We start from the raw sequence: 14,176 nt of genomic DNA, 5'->3' as shown, positions 1-14,176 counted from the left end.
AAGACGTGCGCTTCAATGCAGTGAAGTGGAGTAACCTCGATTGGAGGACGAATAAGGCTTGAGGGGAGGCTCGGACTGTGAGAATAATAGTAGAACTTCGTTTGAGAAGAGGATTGTTGGGATGCAACCAAAGTCCCACATTGGAAGATCTAGAGAAAGATCATGGGTTAATAAAAATGGAATGATATCTCCATTGGTATGAGGCCTTTTGAGTGGTTCCAAAAGCAAAACCATGAGGGTTAAAACCCAAAGTGGACAATATCATACCAGTGTGGATATATCCGGATTCCATTGGTCCTAACAACCGAAATACTCAAAATCAATCCTAGCTCGACTATCTCTGTAAAAAAAATTTGACAAACGACCATTTTCATCCATCTGAATATCCCAATAAAACAAGTCTTCCTCGTTTGATTTGGTTTTAAAATATCGTATCAACTCAAAAGCATCTCCATTTTCAACCCTCGAGTGTCCCTTTCTGACATAATTCAGATAATTATAAGCATCTTTTCGAATAAAACCTAAATTCTCCACTCCATGTGGTTCTTTCTCCATATATGACAACACACTAGAAGGTTTTATCCCAGCCTCTGACATTACTCTTAAAGTTTCACCTTGAGCATATGAAACTTTACGAGCCGATCTCAACAAATATCTTTGACTCTCATCAACCATTTCTTGATTATGGTTAATTTCAAAAATTGTCACTCTCCGGTCTTCATTTTTTTTCCTTCGAATCCTAAGTCTTGCTTTACATTTGGTTCTTGTTTCTAGAATTTGATACAAAGGTCTATTGTTGTTTGCACTCCGCTTTCCATCCTTTATTCCTTGAGATGAACATTCAAATTCTTTCATATAAAGATCTTTAGAACCACTAAAATGAACTTCTTTCCCCCTTCGAGCACTAAAACCTCTAGTGTGTGCATACTCATAATATAATAAATAAGCATCATCAATACTTTTTATGGTTTTTGACCAATAGCTAACCTTTTCTCAAATTCCTCAACAGTAGATACATGTTTTTTCTCAACATCTGACGTCTCCTCATTTTCGGCCTTGCTGTCTTCATTGATGCAAATGGTATTACCAATAACACCTTCTCCATCATTTAATATCAAATCTAAAAGAGATAGAGATAAACATTATAGATATTAAAAATCATCAATTAACAATATTATTTGATATATAAACGATCAAGTAAGATATTTTAAAAAATATGATACATTCTATCAATGTTGTATTTATGGGCATATCTGTGTTTCTTTTAAAAAAATTCTTTATATTAATGTATTGTTCATATAAATGAATGGTGACAAATAATATTAAATCAAAAAATAAAACTTGGCTATTCAAGAAATGTTATAAATGAAACATTAAATGGCGATTCTGAAAAAGAGGACTTTAAATGGACTAAAAAACTACTATAAAATACATACCTTCCATTAAAAATTAATGCTGCTAAATGGGAGAACTTTGGGTTGTTGAATGGCGGGAAGAAGACACTCGCATCACTTAATTGACGGTGGTGAAGAAATAGATTTTTTTTTTTATCGTTCAACCTTTTCTTCTCTTATTGTTCAATCATGGTTAAATATATAAATGTAATGATAAGTTAAGGTAGAGTGGGTCTCATGTGAGACCGTCTCACAGATAATAATCTGTGAGACGGGTCAACATTACTCATATTCACAATAAAAAGTAATACTCTTTGCATAAAAAATTATATTTTTTCATGAAAGACCCAAATCAGAGATCTGTCTCACAAATTCGACCCGCGAGACCGTCTCACATAAGTTTTTGCCGTTAAGGTAACCAAGAAAGAGAAATTCAGATAGAAGAGAGAGAAAATAGCAATAAATTAGGTAAGAGAAAAGAAAAGAAAAATTAAAAAGACAAACAAAATAAAATAATAAGACGAGAATTATGTCAATTATTTGATGTAGGGGGAGTAAAGCTCCCGTGGAGCATAGACTCTCCCGTTTTTACCCATATACCCAAATTTATTTCTTTCCCTTTTATTATAATTTATTATTATATACAATTCATTCTATAAATATAATTATTATTGTTACTTAAAAGATAAAATATGATTAATATAATAATATTAACCTTGTACTTAAAAAATATAATCACTTCGACCATCTAAAAATTGCAAATTACGTGAGACTGGCCTTGCTAGACAAGGGTTTTTTTATAATTAATTTAAATTAAAAAAATATTTTAAAAATAATTCAAAATAAAATAATTTTATAAAATTATTTTCGTGCTTCGTATGGATTAGAGTGAGGTGGAGCATTATCCGTGCTTTGTAAACATGAATGCTCCACGTGGACGAGCATCCGATACTCACAAAGCATGGATGCTCCACCTATATAAGTATGTTATTATTATTATTATTATTATTATTATTTATTATTATATTGTTGTTGTTGTTGTTATTATTATTAATATTAAATTAATATTTTATTTTTATGTTGTGATTAATATTGTATTTTAATGTAGTGATTGAAATTCAATTAATAATAATATCTTAAATAGAAAATAAACAATGTAAATTTAAGAATAGAATGAAAATATTATAATTCAACGTAAGTTTTATCGATACTATATGCTAAAGTTAAACATCTTATTGGTGTATTGATGAAAGACTACTATTTTTATTCTCCTTAATTTTCTTCTTTCAATCCTCTCATATCTATAATTTTTTAATTACTCAACCAAATAATACAAAGTACTTAATAATTACCATATATTATAAATATTTATATTTTATATTTTTCATTCGAATTAAATTAATTATTAAAAATTATGATAAATAATAATATACTTATATAGGTGGAGCATCCGTGCTTACAAATCACGGATAATGTTCTACCTTTTTGCAAAATTATTTTATTTTGAATTATTTTTTATTTTTGATTTTATTTTTAAATTAATTATAAAAACCGGTAAAACGAATATTGTACATGGATATTTGGGGCATGAGTCACCAAGATATCCGATCTAACCTGATTCAATATTACTTTATCAAACGCGTTATTTAAAAAAAATTGAAAAACTGAATTATATAATCAAATTGGGAATTGATAGGACTCTCTCTACATGATAATAGATTGGGTAAACCTATCAATTGCATATTTACACACTCAATACATATGTGTTCGTATTTCTTTTTAGAATAGATTTTTTCTAAGATTGTCTAGTGTATCTTTAGAGTAGGTCTTTTGTGAGATAATCTCACGAATTTTTATATGTGAGACGGGTCAATCCTATTGATATTCACAATAAAAAGTAATACTCTTAGTATAAAAAGTAATAATTTTGCATAGATGACCCAAATAACAAATCCGTATCACAAAATACGACCCGTGAGACCGTTTGCATACAAATTTTTACTATATATTTATTAGTGATATGAATCAATTATGTTTATGTTTAAAATAAAAAAATAATATTTTTGACATAAAAAATACGGGAAATTGTTCTTTAATCTCCGGTCGTCGTTTTTTTTTTTGTTCAGTCCCTGGGTACTTTTTTAGTACCACATTTCCACATGAAGTGTACCACATTTCCTCATGAAGTGTACCACATTTTGTATGACATAGTACCACAATTTTGTGGATAGGGAGTGAACCCAAAAAAATATTTTGATTGAAGATTTTTCAACCAACTTCTCCTAAAAAATAATATTGTTAATATAATTTTTTTTTTTTTCATAGTAGACCATAAAATAGCTAGTCTGTGACAAATTTTACATGACAGCTAATAAGATGCCGACACGTATAACGAACCGTCAACCAACTTGTTGCCTTAGCATTCGCGCTTCTTCGTTTCTTTGTCGTCCCTCCGACACTGAGATTTCTTCTAAGCCTTCCGCTAAAATGCGCGGTGGCGTGACAGTACTGATGTAAACAGCTACCTTGATCCAACGGAGACCAATGGCCCAGTGGATTTCTACCAAGCTCAAAGCAGCTGAATCCCTTCTTTAACAGGCAATTAATCCCCCTATCATTTGGTTTTGATTTCCATTTAAGAAGTTTTTGTCTGTATTAAATGGGCTTAGAAACTTGTTCGATGATTTTTGTCTTATTATTTTCCTTAGAATTTAAAAGCGTATAATTTCAATTGATGAAAAACCTAATTAGATTAGAATTGACGAAAAACACGTCTCTCTCTGTTTGTAACAATATTCTTGTCATGAGTGTATATGTTGGATATTAAATGATGGTGGATTTGAGTGTAAGCGTTGTCTGATTAATTGATTGGGTGGTTCAGATTGATCAGCAAGCAGCAGAATCACTGGGTAAGAGTGAGAATCCACTGACCTGACAATGAATTAGGACTTGAGGGCTCACCTGGAAACACTCCTGAAACTAAGCGATTCTTAAAGAATCAGCTGAGGAAGAAAGCTCCAGAAACTATCACTAACCTAAGTAACAACAGTGTTAAAATTGATTTAAATGTTATTAGCAGAAGTAAAATTGATATTAACCGAAATCATGAAGCTGGAATATCACCAAATCTGAATTCCACAACTAATTCGAGTGGTGGACTTACTGAGAGTGATTGGACGGAATTGTTTAGTGTTCCTGATAAAAGGAAAGGTTTTGGGGGAGTTAACGTGAGACGTAATATCAAAGGAGCGTTAGGGATTCAGGGTTTGAAGAAAGACGGTAAGAAGGTGAGGAATTTTGTCCCAGCTTCAAGAAATTCGAATATTTGCTTGGAAAATATTTCAAATGCTGATAGTAATGATCGGGCAAACAATGTGAGAGATGTGATGCCGCTAAAATTAAACGATCAATCACCAAGCAATGGATGTGGAGGTGAATCGGATCGAAAGCATACTAGTTCAACTCTTGATGCTGATGGTAACAATGCCATGACAATTGAGGAGTTGAATGCTGTTGTAGATGGACAAAAGACGAATTCTGCAATTGGTTTAACTGACAAAAATAATCTTGACAAGGTTCCAGTTTCTCGTGGAAGGAAATTGAAATTGAAGCTGCTGTCAAATGATGGTGAAACATCAAAGGGTAGGATGAATGGGAGAAATGGACCTACAGTGAAGGTTCCTTCTCTACCAAGCGACGTGGAGTCTGATTCTGAAGCAGATACAACTTCAACATCAGAAAGAGAAAGGGAGAAAGGAGCAAGAGGAGGCAACAGATTCTGGCAGAAAGAGCAGCTGCAAAATCAATTGAGGCAATTTAGGAGCGTGAGAATTTAGTTGCCAAATTTGAAGGGGCGAAACAAAGTTTGGAGAAAACGCTTGACGAACAAGCTAAACAACAAGTACAGGAGGTAGTTTCCTCCCTTTCTTCTCCTCTTTGGAGTTAATTATTTTTGGGAGATGGTATTTGGATCCATGCATTTGAGCTATGTATTGTTCGTTCCTCAGTCTACCTTCCTTTGCACATTTACATGCCATGGGATCCAGGGAATATTAAGTAAACTGGAATATAGGAAACAAAGTCATAAATTCGTGAGTGGAGAAAAAATTCATTTTTATGGTTTGCTTTTCAATTTAACAATCCAATTCTTATACTTACTCCAAATATTTTCATCCTTTCATTCCAATTCTAAGTGTTTCATGGACTTTGGATCTTGGTATTCTACACGCCCAAGCGCAGCGGAAATTTTAAAAATTTTTAGATCTTGACATTCAAGATGTGTTTTGCTTTGGGCGCTCGTATGATTTTAACATAAACATTCATAGGGCGTTAGAATATTATACCTTTGGTGATTAAATCACTTGGCTCCAACTACGCCGGTATCAGCGGACGTAGCTCTTGTTGTAAATCCCTACGGACTTTCTTCGAGCCTCCTTATTCGATCTCCGAATCAGGTCCACGACCAGATTATTTGTTCCTCTTCTTATTTGCACTAGAAAATTAGAAGATGTTTTGCGTAAAGATGAAACACCCTAAAACCCGGCACACCCTAAAACCCTTTTGAGTGGCCGAACCTTATTGAGAGAGAATTTTCTCTCTCAATTTCATGGAACTCACGAAGGAATCATCATTATAAGAATAAAGAAAATCTTAATATTTCCTTTAATCATCATTTACTTAATTAAACTAATTAATTAAGTAAACTAAATATTTGTAGGAATTGGAGAGATTGTTCATGTGAATCACACATGGAGTATTAGTGGAGGCTAGGTCAATTTTCTTTTATTTCCTTAGAAACAATAGCCTTGACCTAAATTCCATAATTAACATTAATGGGCTTGATTAATTAATTGGACTAGTCCAACTAGTTTAATTAATTAATCAAAGTACATTAATAACTTTAATTATTTAATATGTTGGACTTGTACTCCTACAAGCCCATTAAACATACTCTCAATATATTTAATTTAATATTTAATAAACTCAACTTTTGAGCTTAATAAATTAAATCAATATTAAATTCAACATTTGAATTTAATATTTAAATTCTAAATTCAACTCCTTGAATTTATCACCTCCAATAATTTAATATTTAATAAACCCAACTTTTGAGTTTAATAAATTAAATTCTCAAATTCTATAAATTCAACTCCTTGAATTTATTCTCTCCAAATTTTATAAATTCAACTTCTTGAATTTACTATCTTATAAATTCAACTGCTTGAATTTATTATCTCGAAATTTAATTATCATAAATTCAACTATTTGAATTTACTATATCATAATATAAATTCAACTTCTTGAATTTATTCTCTCAATGTTTTCAATAAATTCAACTCTTTGAATTTATTATCTCAACGGGGACAAAATAATCTAGTACTTGTGTGATCCTCAATGGTTCAGGGATACAGCTAGCCGTGGGTTCACAACTCTTTGTGATTCAGGACATAATCCTTTATTCGGGCTTACCCTAGTTAGCCTCATTCTTTTCATCAACACCTTGATCAAGAATGTCAGAACTCATTTCTGATTGCACCCATCGGATCATGGTAAGAGCGTCTAGTAGCATCGCCCCATGATCCCCTAGGTATCACTGATAGTGCCTGCAAGAACCAGTCGATTTTGATTAACGTACAGTACGGTCCCTTCATCTCATATATCCCGATTGAATCTGCAACCATTGGTTTATCGAGGGTTGCATATTAATTCGATAACTATGTGATAACTATAATAGTGGCATCGCATGTACGGTTGGAGAACTCCTTCTCTAACGTACATCTCATACTCTGGCCAGAGATTCCACGCACTATAATTTCATTAGATCACATAAGATATCCACACCCGCAGGTGAGCGGTGAATCCCCGACTACAATGCACTTCAACTGTACCCAACCTCGCCACCTGATGACTCTCCTGGAGCCGCTAAACGTGTCAAAGCACAACCCTAGCATATAGAGCCTCAGTGTTGTCCCGGGTCGTAAGGACTAATGGTGTACAATCATAACCACGGACTTATCCACTCGATGAATGATAACCACTTGGAAAGTCCGAGGGAGGGTTGTTCGGTATAATCATCATATGACTACCCATCTGCATGTTTGGACATCTCTATGCCCTTACCAAGAAACGCAGTACACAACATCACAGATGCTAGTCTCGAGCTCAAGCGGCCTTTATCCCTGTTTTAGGCGGCTGAATCGACTAGGAACGAATTTAGAATATGCAGTATTTACAAATGAGTTTCAACATCGAAGTACGATTCATTTGTATTAAAGCATAATCAAGGACTTTATCTATGCTGTTTGCATGGGTATCCAGATAAAGTATAACAAGACCATAAAATGTTAAATTATATTAAAATAAAGATTGTTTATTTCACTTGAGTCAACAAATTTCCTAGCCAACCGTTGGCTTGCAGGGCATCTACTCTAACACTCTCCATATCATTTTGAACATTTCACGAGCGATATTTGTGCCTTTCAGTTTAGATCTTGAACGAATTCCCATGTATATACCCTGCCCCCAGTCATCCGGCTAATTAATCCCCAACAAGAATGAACAAAATGGTGATAATAGTCTCCCTTTCCTCAGATATCTCGACCTTCGTTTTGGTTTTATAATCTCTGAATAAGAAACTTATCATTTATATCCTAACATCCATTTCCTCCATTTTTTACCAAAGCCCCTATTTTAAGTCACAAAATCAAGGAAATCATTAATTTTTTATTAAGAGAATTTCTTAGATACAATTGTTTTTTATAAATCACTAATTATATTTTTCTTTTGAAAGGAATGTTATCGCTAACGAGACTAGTTGATTAAAGCTGACTCATTACCTCCATCAAGGATTCCTTAACGTATTCCACATTCTTGGTGGACCTTTAGAGAAAAACTCATGAGGATCAATTAAAGATACTTCTTTTCCAATCCCTCGAAACCAAAATTTCACTACTGTCACCCTATGCCATGATGAAACATCTTATAAGGAAATCTCTATGACTTGTGATATATGGTCTCATGTGAGCCCCCAAAATGCTGATAACCACCCGTCCTTGTCTTGTGGATTACTGTAAACTTTATTTAAGTATCAAGACTTCTTGTCTTGATTTTATTTCACACCTCTGTGCATTGAACATGTACAAAAACCAACTAGGATGGCCATCCATGCATAGAAATAAAAAGATCTCTTATATAAAAAATAATAATAATAGAAAGGTCTCTTCCATCCATCTAAATTTATGACTACTTTAGCTTTAATCGGTCCCCAAAAGGTTGAGATCGACATAATTCCTTTTTATGTGAGACCATTGATCAACTAGGAGGAGCAAACTGTGTATCCCACCTATTTTGCAAGTAACTCATCAGATCATCATTAACATTGTTATTCACAACTCTAAATCTCCCCAACTTATTCACTCATATCAGATTATAAGTTCTGCTACTTTTAAGAATTTTTTTCACGCATATGTATTCAAACTATGGGCGTTCGAAACCTGCTCTTTTTCTTGCATAATTGCATTTGCAAAATACAAATTCTTTCATATGTTCTTATTGATCAAGACGGAAAAAATTCTCTCGAGGTCCGAGTTTTTGTTAAAAACCTTCAATAGCTTTAAGTTTATGATCAAATCTAGCCATTTTAAACGTCTTTTGCTCGTGCTTTTTTTATTTATTTTTTTATTTTTAATTGCTGCAATGTTCCAATTTCATCATTTTTTTTAATAAACTATTAGCTGATTGTCAACACAAACTTTCTAAATTGTTGTTCATTTGTATAATTTGGTGGTAATTCTGCTCACATATGAGTGCAACTTTACTTTGTAATTTGCTATTTCATTTTCTAGCTTTTGTGTATAGTAGATATTTTTAAGATAAGAGTTTGCTTGATTTGCTTCAGGCATCAGAATTACAGACATCAATGATGGAAATCATGGAATCTGTTGAAGTAGAGAAGCAGAAACATAATAACACTCGGATGGAGGCCCTGACACAACTAGCCAAACTTGAGGTACCTCGAGTGGTTGTATGATTTTGTGTTTTGATTTTGTCTCCATATTCATACACCTTATCATGATTCATATGTGGCCCAAAGTTCTATCCTTTTCTTTGTTGTAATCATCCAAATTTTACCGCTACTGCTACTGCTACTGCTACCTCCATCCCATAGTTGTTTGTTTTACTTCCATTTACCAATTTGAATCATACAATGTAAATTACATTTATGCTTGAATTTTTTTCAATCAGTATAACTCTCTTCTGCTTTCAATCTTTTGACCGTATGGACTTGCATTTTTCCCTTAAAATATAATTGTCATCATAATTTGGAACTGTTAGCATGATGCATATTTGTTATAGTGGCTCATTGCCGTGTTGTTATGAGGAACCCGGCCAGCTTTCTTTTATCTCTGATACACTTAGCCAGTAATTTTTTCGCTGTATCTTGCAGAGTGCAAATGCTGATCTTTCAAAGTCTCTTGCTAATGTACAGAAAAGTCTTGAAGCAGAGGTAATAACTGACCTTTTACATGTTTGGTTTTTATTGTTGAAAGTATAGCTTCAACTTATGGCATTCCTCAAGAACTGGCTGAATGATATTTAATTACCTTGAGATTCAAAACTTTCTGTGTCACTCTAACTGTTGTTCGGCCATCACCTGTTAAACTTATTCATGTATTCTAACAAAAGATAAACCACATTGATAATGTCTTTAGCTCGTACAGAAAGGTATTCTCACTCATTTTTGACGCTTTTTTCTGATTGAATCATGATATTTTTTTATTGGATTAGGTTCATCACATAGCTGAAATTCGCCAAGATTCCAAGAAGTTGCTTTGACAGAAGCTACCCATGGAGGTATTTTTCATGCATCTATGCTAACAGTTCTTTAATCATCCCTACCATTTGCAAAAAAAATTATGTCTTTTCATGCCAGCGGCATAGTCAGTTAATTAGAACAGGAGATCTACTCATATCACTTTGTGTTTGCAAAGAGACTTTCCAAAAGGATTTTCATTGACAACAAAAACAAAGGGAGAGTTGGGTCAGTGACCCTACAGAAATTTGAATAAAAAAGAAATAGCCTCCATTTGTTAAAATCGCATTGTGCAATATGTTGCATCATGTGTTTTTACTTTTTAGTCAAAGAAGGTTATATGAAAAAAAGAAAAAGATTACTTTTCACACTGTCCTTTTAATAGGATTTATCTAAATGCTTGTGTTTTTTGATTTATTTAGGAAAGACGCCATGTTGTTTGTCATTGATGGTATTAAAGCTTCATTACTGATTTTTTTTCTCTTCATGGTACTATTGCAGAGGAAGGTACCAAGTATGCAGCAGAATGGGGATAAAGTGAGTGGTCATTGCTTCTCTTATTTAGTTAAGACACATTTTTTTGCCTTCTTTGTTGGTTTTAACTTTTAAGTAGAACAATCTGTATCTGCAAGCTTCTAAAGGTGTTGGTTTCGTTCTGGAGATGCTTGAGGCAGAATATTCCTTCATGACAGATAAATTGGGAAGAATGCAAGAAAAGGTGACTTCTACTTTTCAGACCAACTTACTATAATGAATCCTCGATCACAACATGTGGCTATTTTAGATATTCATACTTCACTATTATTGAATGAAAAATAATATTATTTATTTTTGGTTAAATATATTTTATTTATTAATTCAAAAATAATCACAGGTTGTGTTATTAAATGTTAATTATTTGAATCTTCCCCGAAAATTTGGAAAACAGAACAATTCCTGCAATCTCCTAGGCATTGATTTTCTGGATACAACCCTTGGCATGTCTGAGCCATGTTCGCATTGTGTTTTTGTATTCGAAACATGCCGATGCTGCATCAAGTGATCTTTGACATGGCCGTGAATTATATTTTGTGGTGGTTCACAGATTGAAGATTGTGAGATGACAGAGGGTGTCTTTGCCATAGTGCACTTTCACGTTACTATTTCAACATGAATAATCTAAAAACCATCGAGGTTATATTCTCACCAAACAGCTCTCTTATGATGGGTTAAATAAATTATGTATTAGTGGATACTCTCTCTCTTCTCTATCTAATTGAATACTATGCAGATGAGATAGGTGACGTTAAATATATTACTTGTTAAAAATAATGTTCTTAACATATGCAGGCCAAGACTCTAGAATCAAGAATTGAAACAACCCGGAAAGAAGTGAAATATTCTACATGAGAAGTAGAGACTGAGCTCAAGCGAAAGCTCGGTCTGTTGACCGACCATTTGATTCAGAAGCAAGCACAGGTCTGTCTTTCACACTGAGTAACTCAGAACCTAAGGCAAACATATAGGAGAAACTTGATTACAGCTACTAGTAAATAATAGACAAATAAGATTAATCAAATGCAGTTTTTTCGAGTTTGGGAGAGTATCTATTCCAAAGGAGACTCATGTTTTACTTTTTGCTGGTAGCATGATTTAGCCCTTGTTTAATAGTCTGAATGTAGAATTTTCATTTTGTTGAAGGAGTGAATGCAGTCCGGTCATCGACATTTTGGATCAATGGTTCTACAGTTGGACTCCCTCTTTTGTTTGGGTGCTATTTTTCTGAGAAGAAATAGAGCAGCAAATATGGTCAGTTGTTTACGTTGTGTGCCTTCATCTTTGGGTGACATATATTCTCATGTTCCACTCTCCAGTTTCTCATGTGCTATTGTCTCTCTACAAAATATTAATAACACTGAAGTTGTTTGATTGAAGTTCATACATGTATTATGATTCACTCTTTATTCAGCAGTTTATATGGTGGCGGTTACGATGAATTTTACAAGCTCGGTGCAGAGGTTACATAGAACATTTTGATTCATTTCAAATTATATGACCCACTGAGAAATATCATGAACTGCTGTTCTGCACCGAAATTTTATGAAGAAATTCATTACTTCTTCTATTCATGCATGAGACCTTGCTTTATGCTAAGGCTGGATTTGGTGGTGCGATAGGAGCTGGATTATTTAATAATCCTGCATTACCTAATGTTTGCTAAAAGTTTTGATTAAATTAAGAAAAGTAGAAGTAATAAATTTATTTTTGAGGGTAAAATCAATAAGTTTTGGAAAGGCTTAATTTATCTCTAAGCTAGCCATTCCATCAAATATGTTGTTATTAATTAATCAATTATTATTTGTCATTATCATATCAATTTAATAATTATAGTGTAGTTTATCATTTTGTAATTCTATCACATCAACTAAGCTTAACCTAAAGCTATTATTTGAAAGTTGAATGGATTAAAATGCTTGGTATATCTTTTAATTCAAACATAAAATAGAATAAGATCAAGAATATATCTTTTAATGCCTAAAACCGATTCCAAGCACTCCAAAGCCAGACTTGATGTATTGGTCTTTTGATGACAAAGGTAAATACTCAGACAGGATCAGATATAAAAAAGATACTGGTTTTTACTATCCACCGGAAAACTGTTCCGAGAATGGGATGAGAAGTTGGTGGAGTTGGCTTGGGTCTCTGAACTTGCTACCTAAAGTCAGGATCTTTTTCGGCGAGTTTTACCGCCGTGAATGAATCTATCAAGACATCACCATTCCGGTAGATGGATGTTGTCAATTATGTGGTCGTGGGATTGATACAACAGCACATTCTTTATTCTTTTGCTCAGCTTTAGCTCACCTCTGGGAAGATGCAAAATTTCATCAGATGCCGAAAACCAGAAATGGAGCTTTGGAGCTGTGTGGCTGGTTGAGCGATCCTTTTCAAAAGCTGAGTTGGAAAAATGTATCTTGCACATGGGGGCGACATGGAAAAAGCAGCAAAGGAGGATTATAGAAGCAACTTCTTCATACCATAAATCCACATGCAATTACGGTGAGGCCAAAAGCTGATGAGAAACGGAAGCCGCCCGATCCCAGAATCTGTAGATTAGAGTTGATACATCATGCTAGGATGAAGTGCACGGTCTCTTTGAAAGGGTAGGCATTATCAGAGCAAGCGACGGAACCGGAGTTCTTGCCTTTGGCCAAAGCATACCGAATCCTTTTTTAGTGGTTGAAGGGGAACTCCATGCAATCCGAAAAGGACTTAAGAAGGCCAAAGAACGGAACTATTACCCCATGCAAGTTTTGACGGATTCTCTTTTTGCCAAGAGGATTTGAGCTACACTTGAATCCATGCCCTTGAACTTCAGAGGCTATTCCATGTTCGCCTCACATCGAAGGCATTGTGCTTCATTTCCTCGTATCTTTGCATGAATTTGAAATATAATTTTCTCGACCTGTATGTTTGAAGGCTATTTTTTTTATTTAAAAAAAAGCTCAGAATTAATTCAAAAATAATATTTGGTCGAGAGTTGGTCTCTTGTGAGACGGTCTCAAGAATCTTTATCTGTGAGACGGTTCAACCATACCGATATTCACAATAAAAAATAATACTTCTCACAAAATACGACCCGTGAGACCAGTCTCATACAAGTTTTTGGCTTTGTTCGAAAATATTTTTCAAACAATCTCTACTAAGATGCTATAGATGTAACACTTAGTATACATAGCGTGAACCAATAAGATTTCTGATATTTTCGATTTTTCACTAAATTTATGTGAATCGTTCGTTATTGGGTCTGATGAACGAGAGTATTTGAATGTATAGAGTTAAAAGATACATTTAGAGAGGTCCCTTGAAAAAGATAGCTATGCATAAATAAAAGAGAGGGCCACAAAAATCTTGTAATAGAAATAATAATGAAGCTCTAATGCCATGTGAGTTGTTCTATAATGTCACTTCTCTATCACCAATGTCCCAC

The 14,176-nt window shown here is 33.8% G+C and overlaps 1 protein-coding gene and 1 pseudogene across 1 annotated transcript; one reads left to right on the top strand and one right to left on the bottom strand.

The window, feature by feature from the left end:
* Positions 1-297: 297 nt before the first annotated feature.
* LOC140824077 (protein FAR1-RELATED SEQUENCE 5-like) lies at positions 298-1,443 on the bottom strand. Its single transcript, XM_073185676.1, has 3 exons — positions 1,437-1,443; positions 988-1,120; positions 298-913 (listed from the first exon to the last, which is right to left on the bottom strand). The coding sequence occupies exons 1-3, from the start codon at positions 1,441-1,443 to the stop codon at positions 298-300; spliced, it is 756 nt and encodes a 251-aa protein (XP_073041777.1).
* A 2,354-nt stretch (positions 1,444-3,797) lies between these two features.
* On the top strand, positions 3,798-12,266 carry LOC140824076 (golgin candidate 2-like; annotated as a pseudogene).
* Positions 12,267-14,176: the final 1,910 nt, after the last annotated feature.

Source organism: Primulina eburnea, chromosome 2 (genome assembly GCF_022965805.1).
Source record: "Primulina eburnea isolate SZY01 chromosome 2, ASM2296580v1, whole genome shotgun sequence".
Taxonomy (NCBI): Eukaryota; Viridiplantae; Streptophyta; class Magnoliopsida; order Lamiales; family Gesneriaceae; genus Primulina; species Primulina eburnea.
Note: the sequence above shows the minus strand (reverse complement) of the source record. Positions and strands in the feature narration are given on the sequence as shown.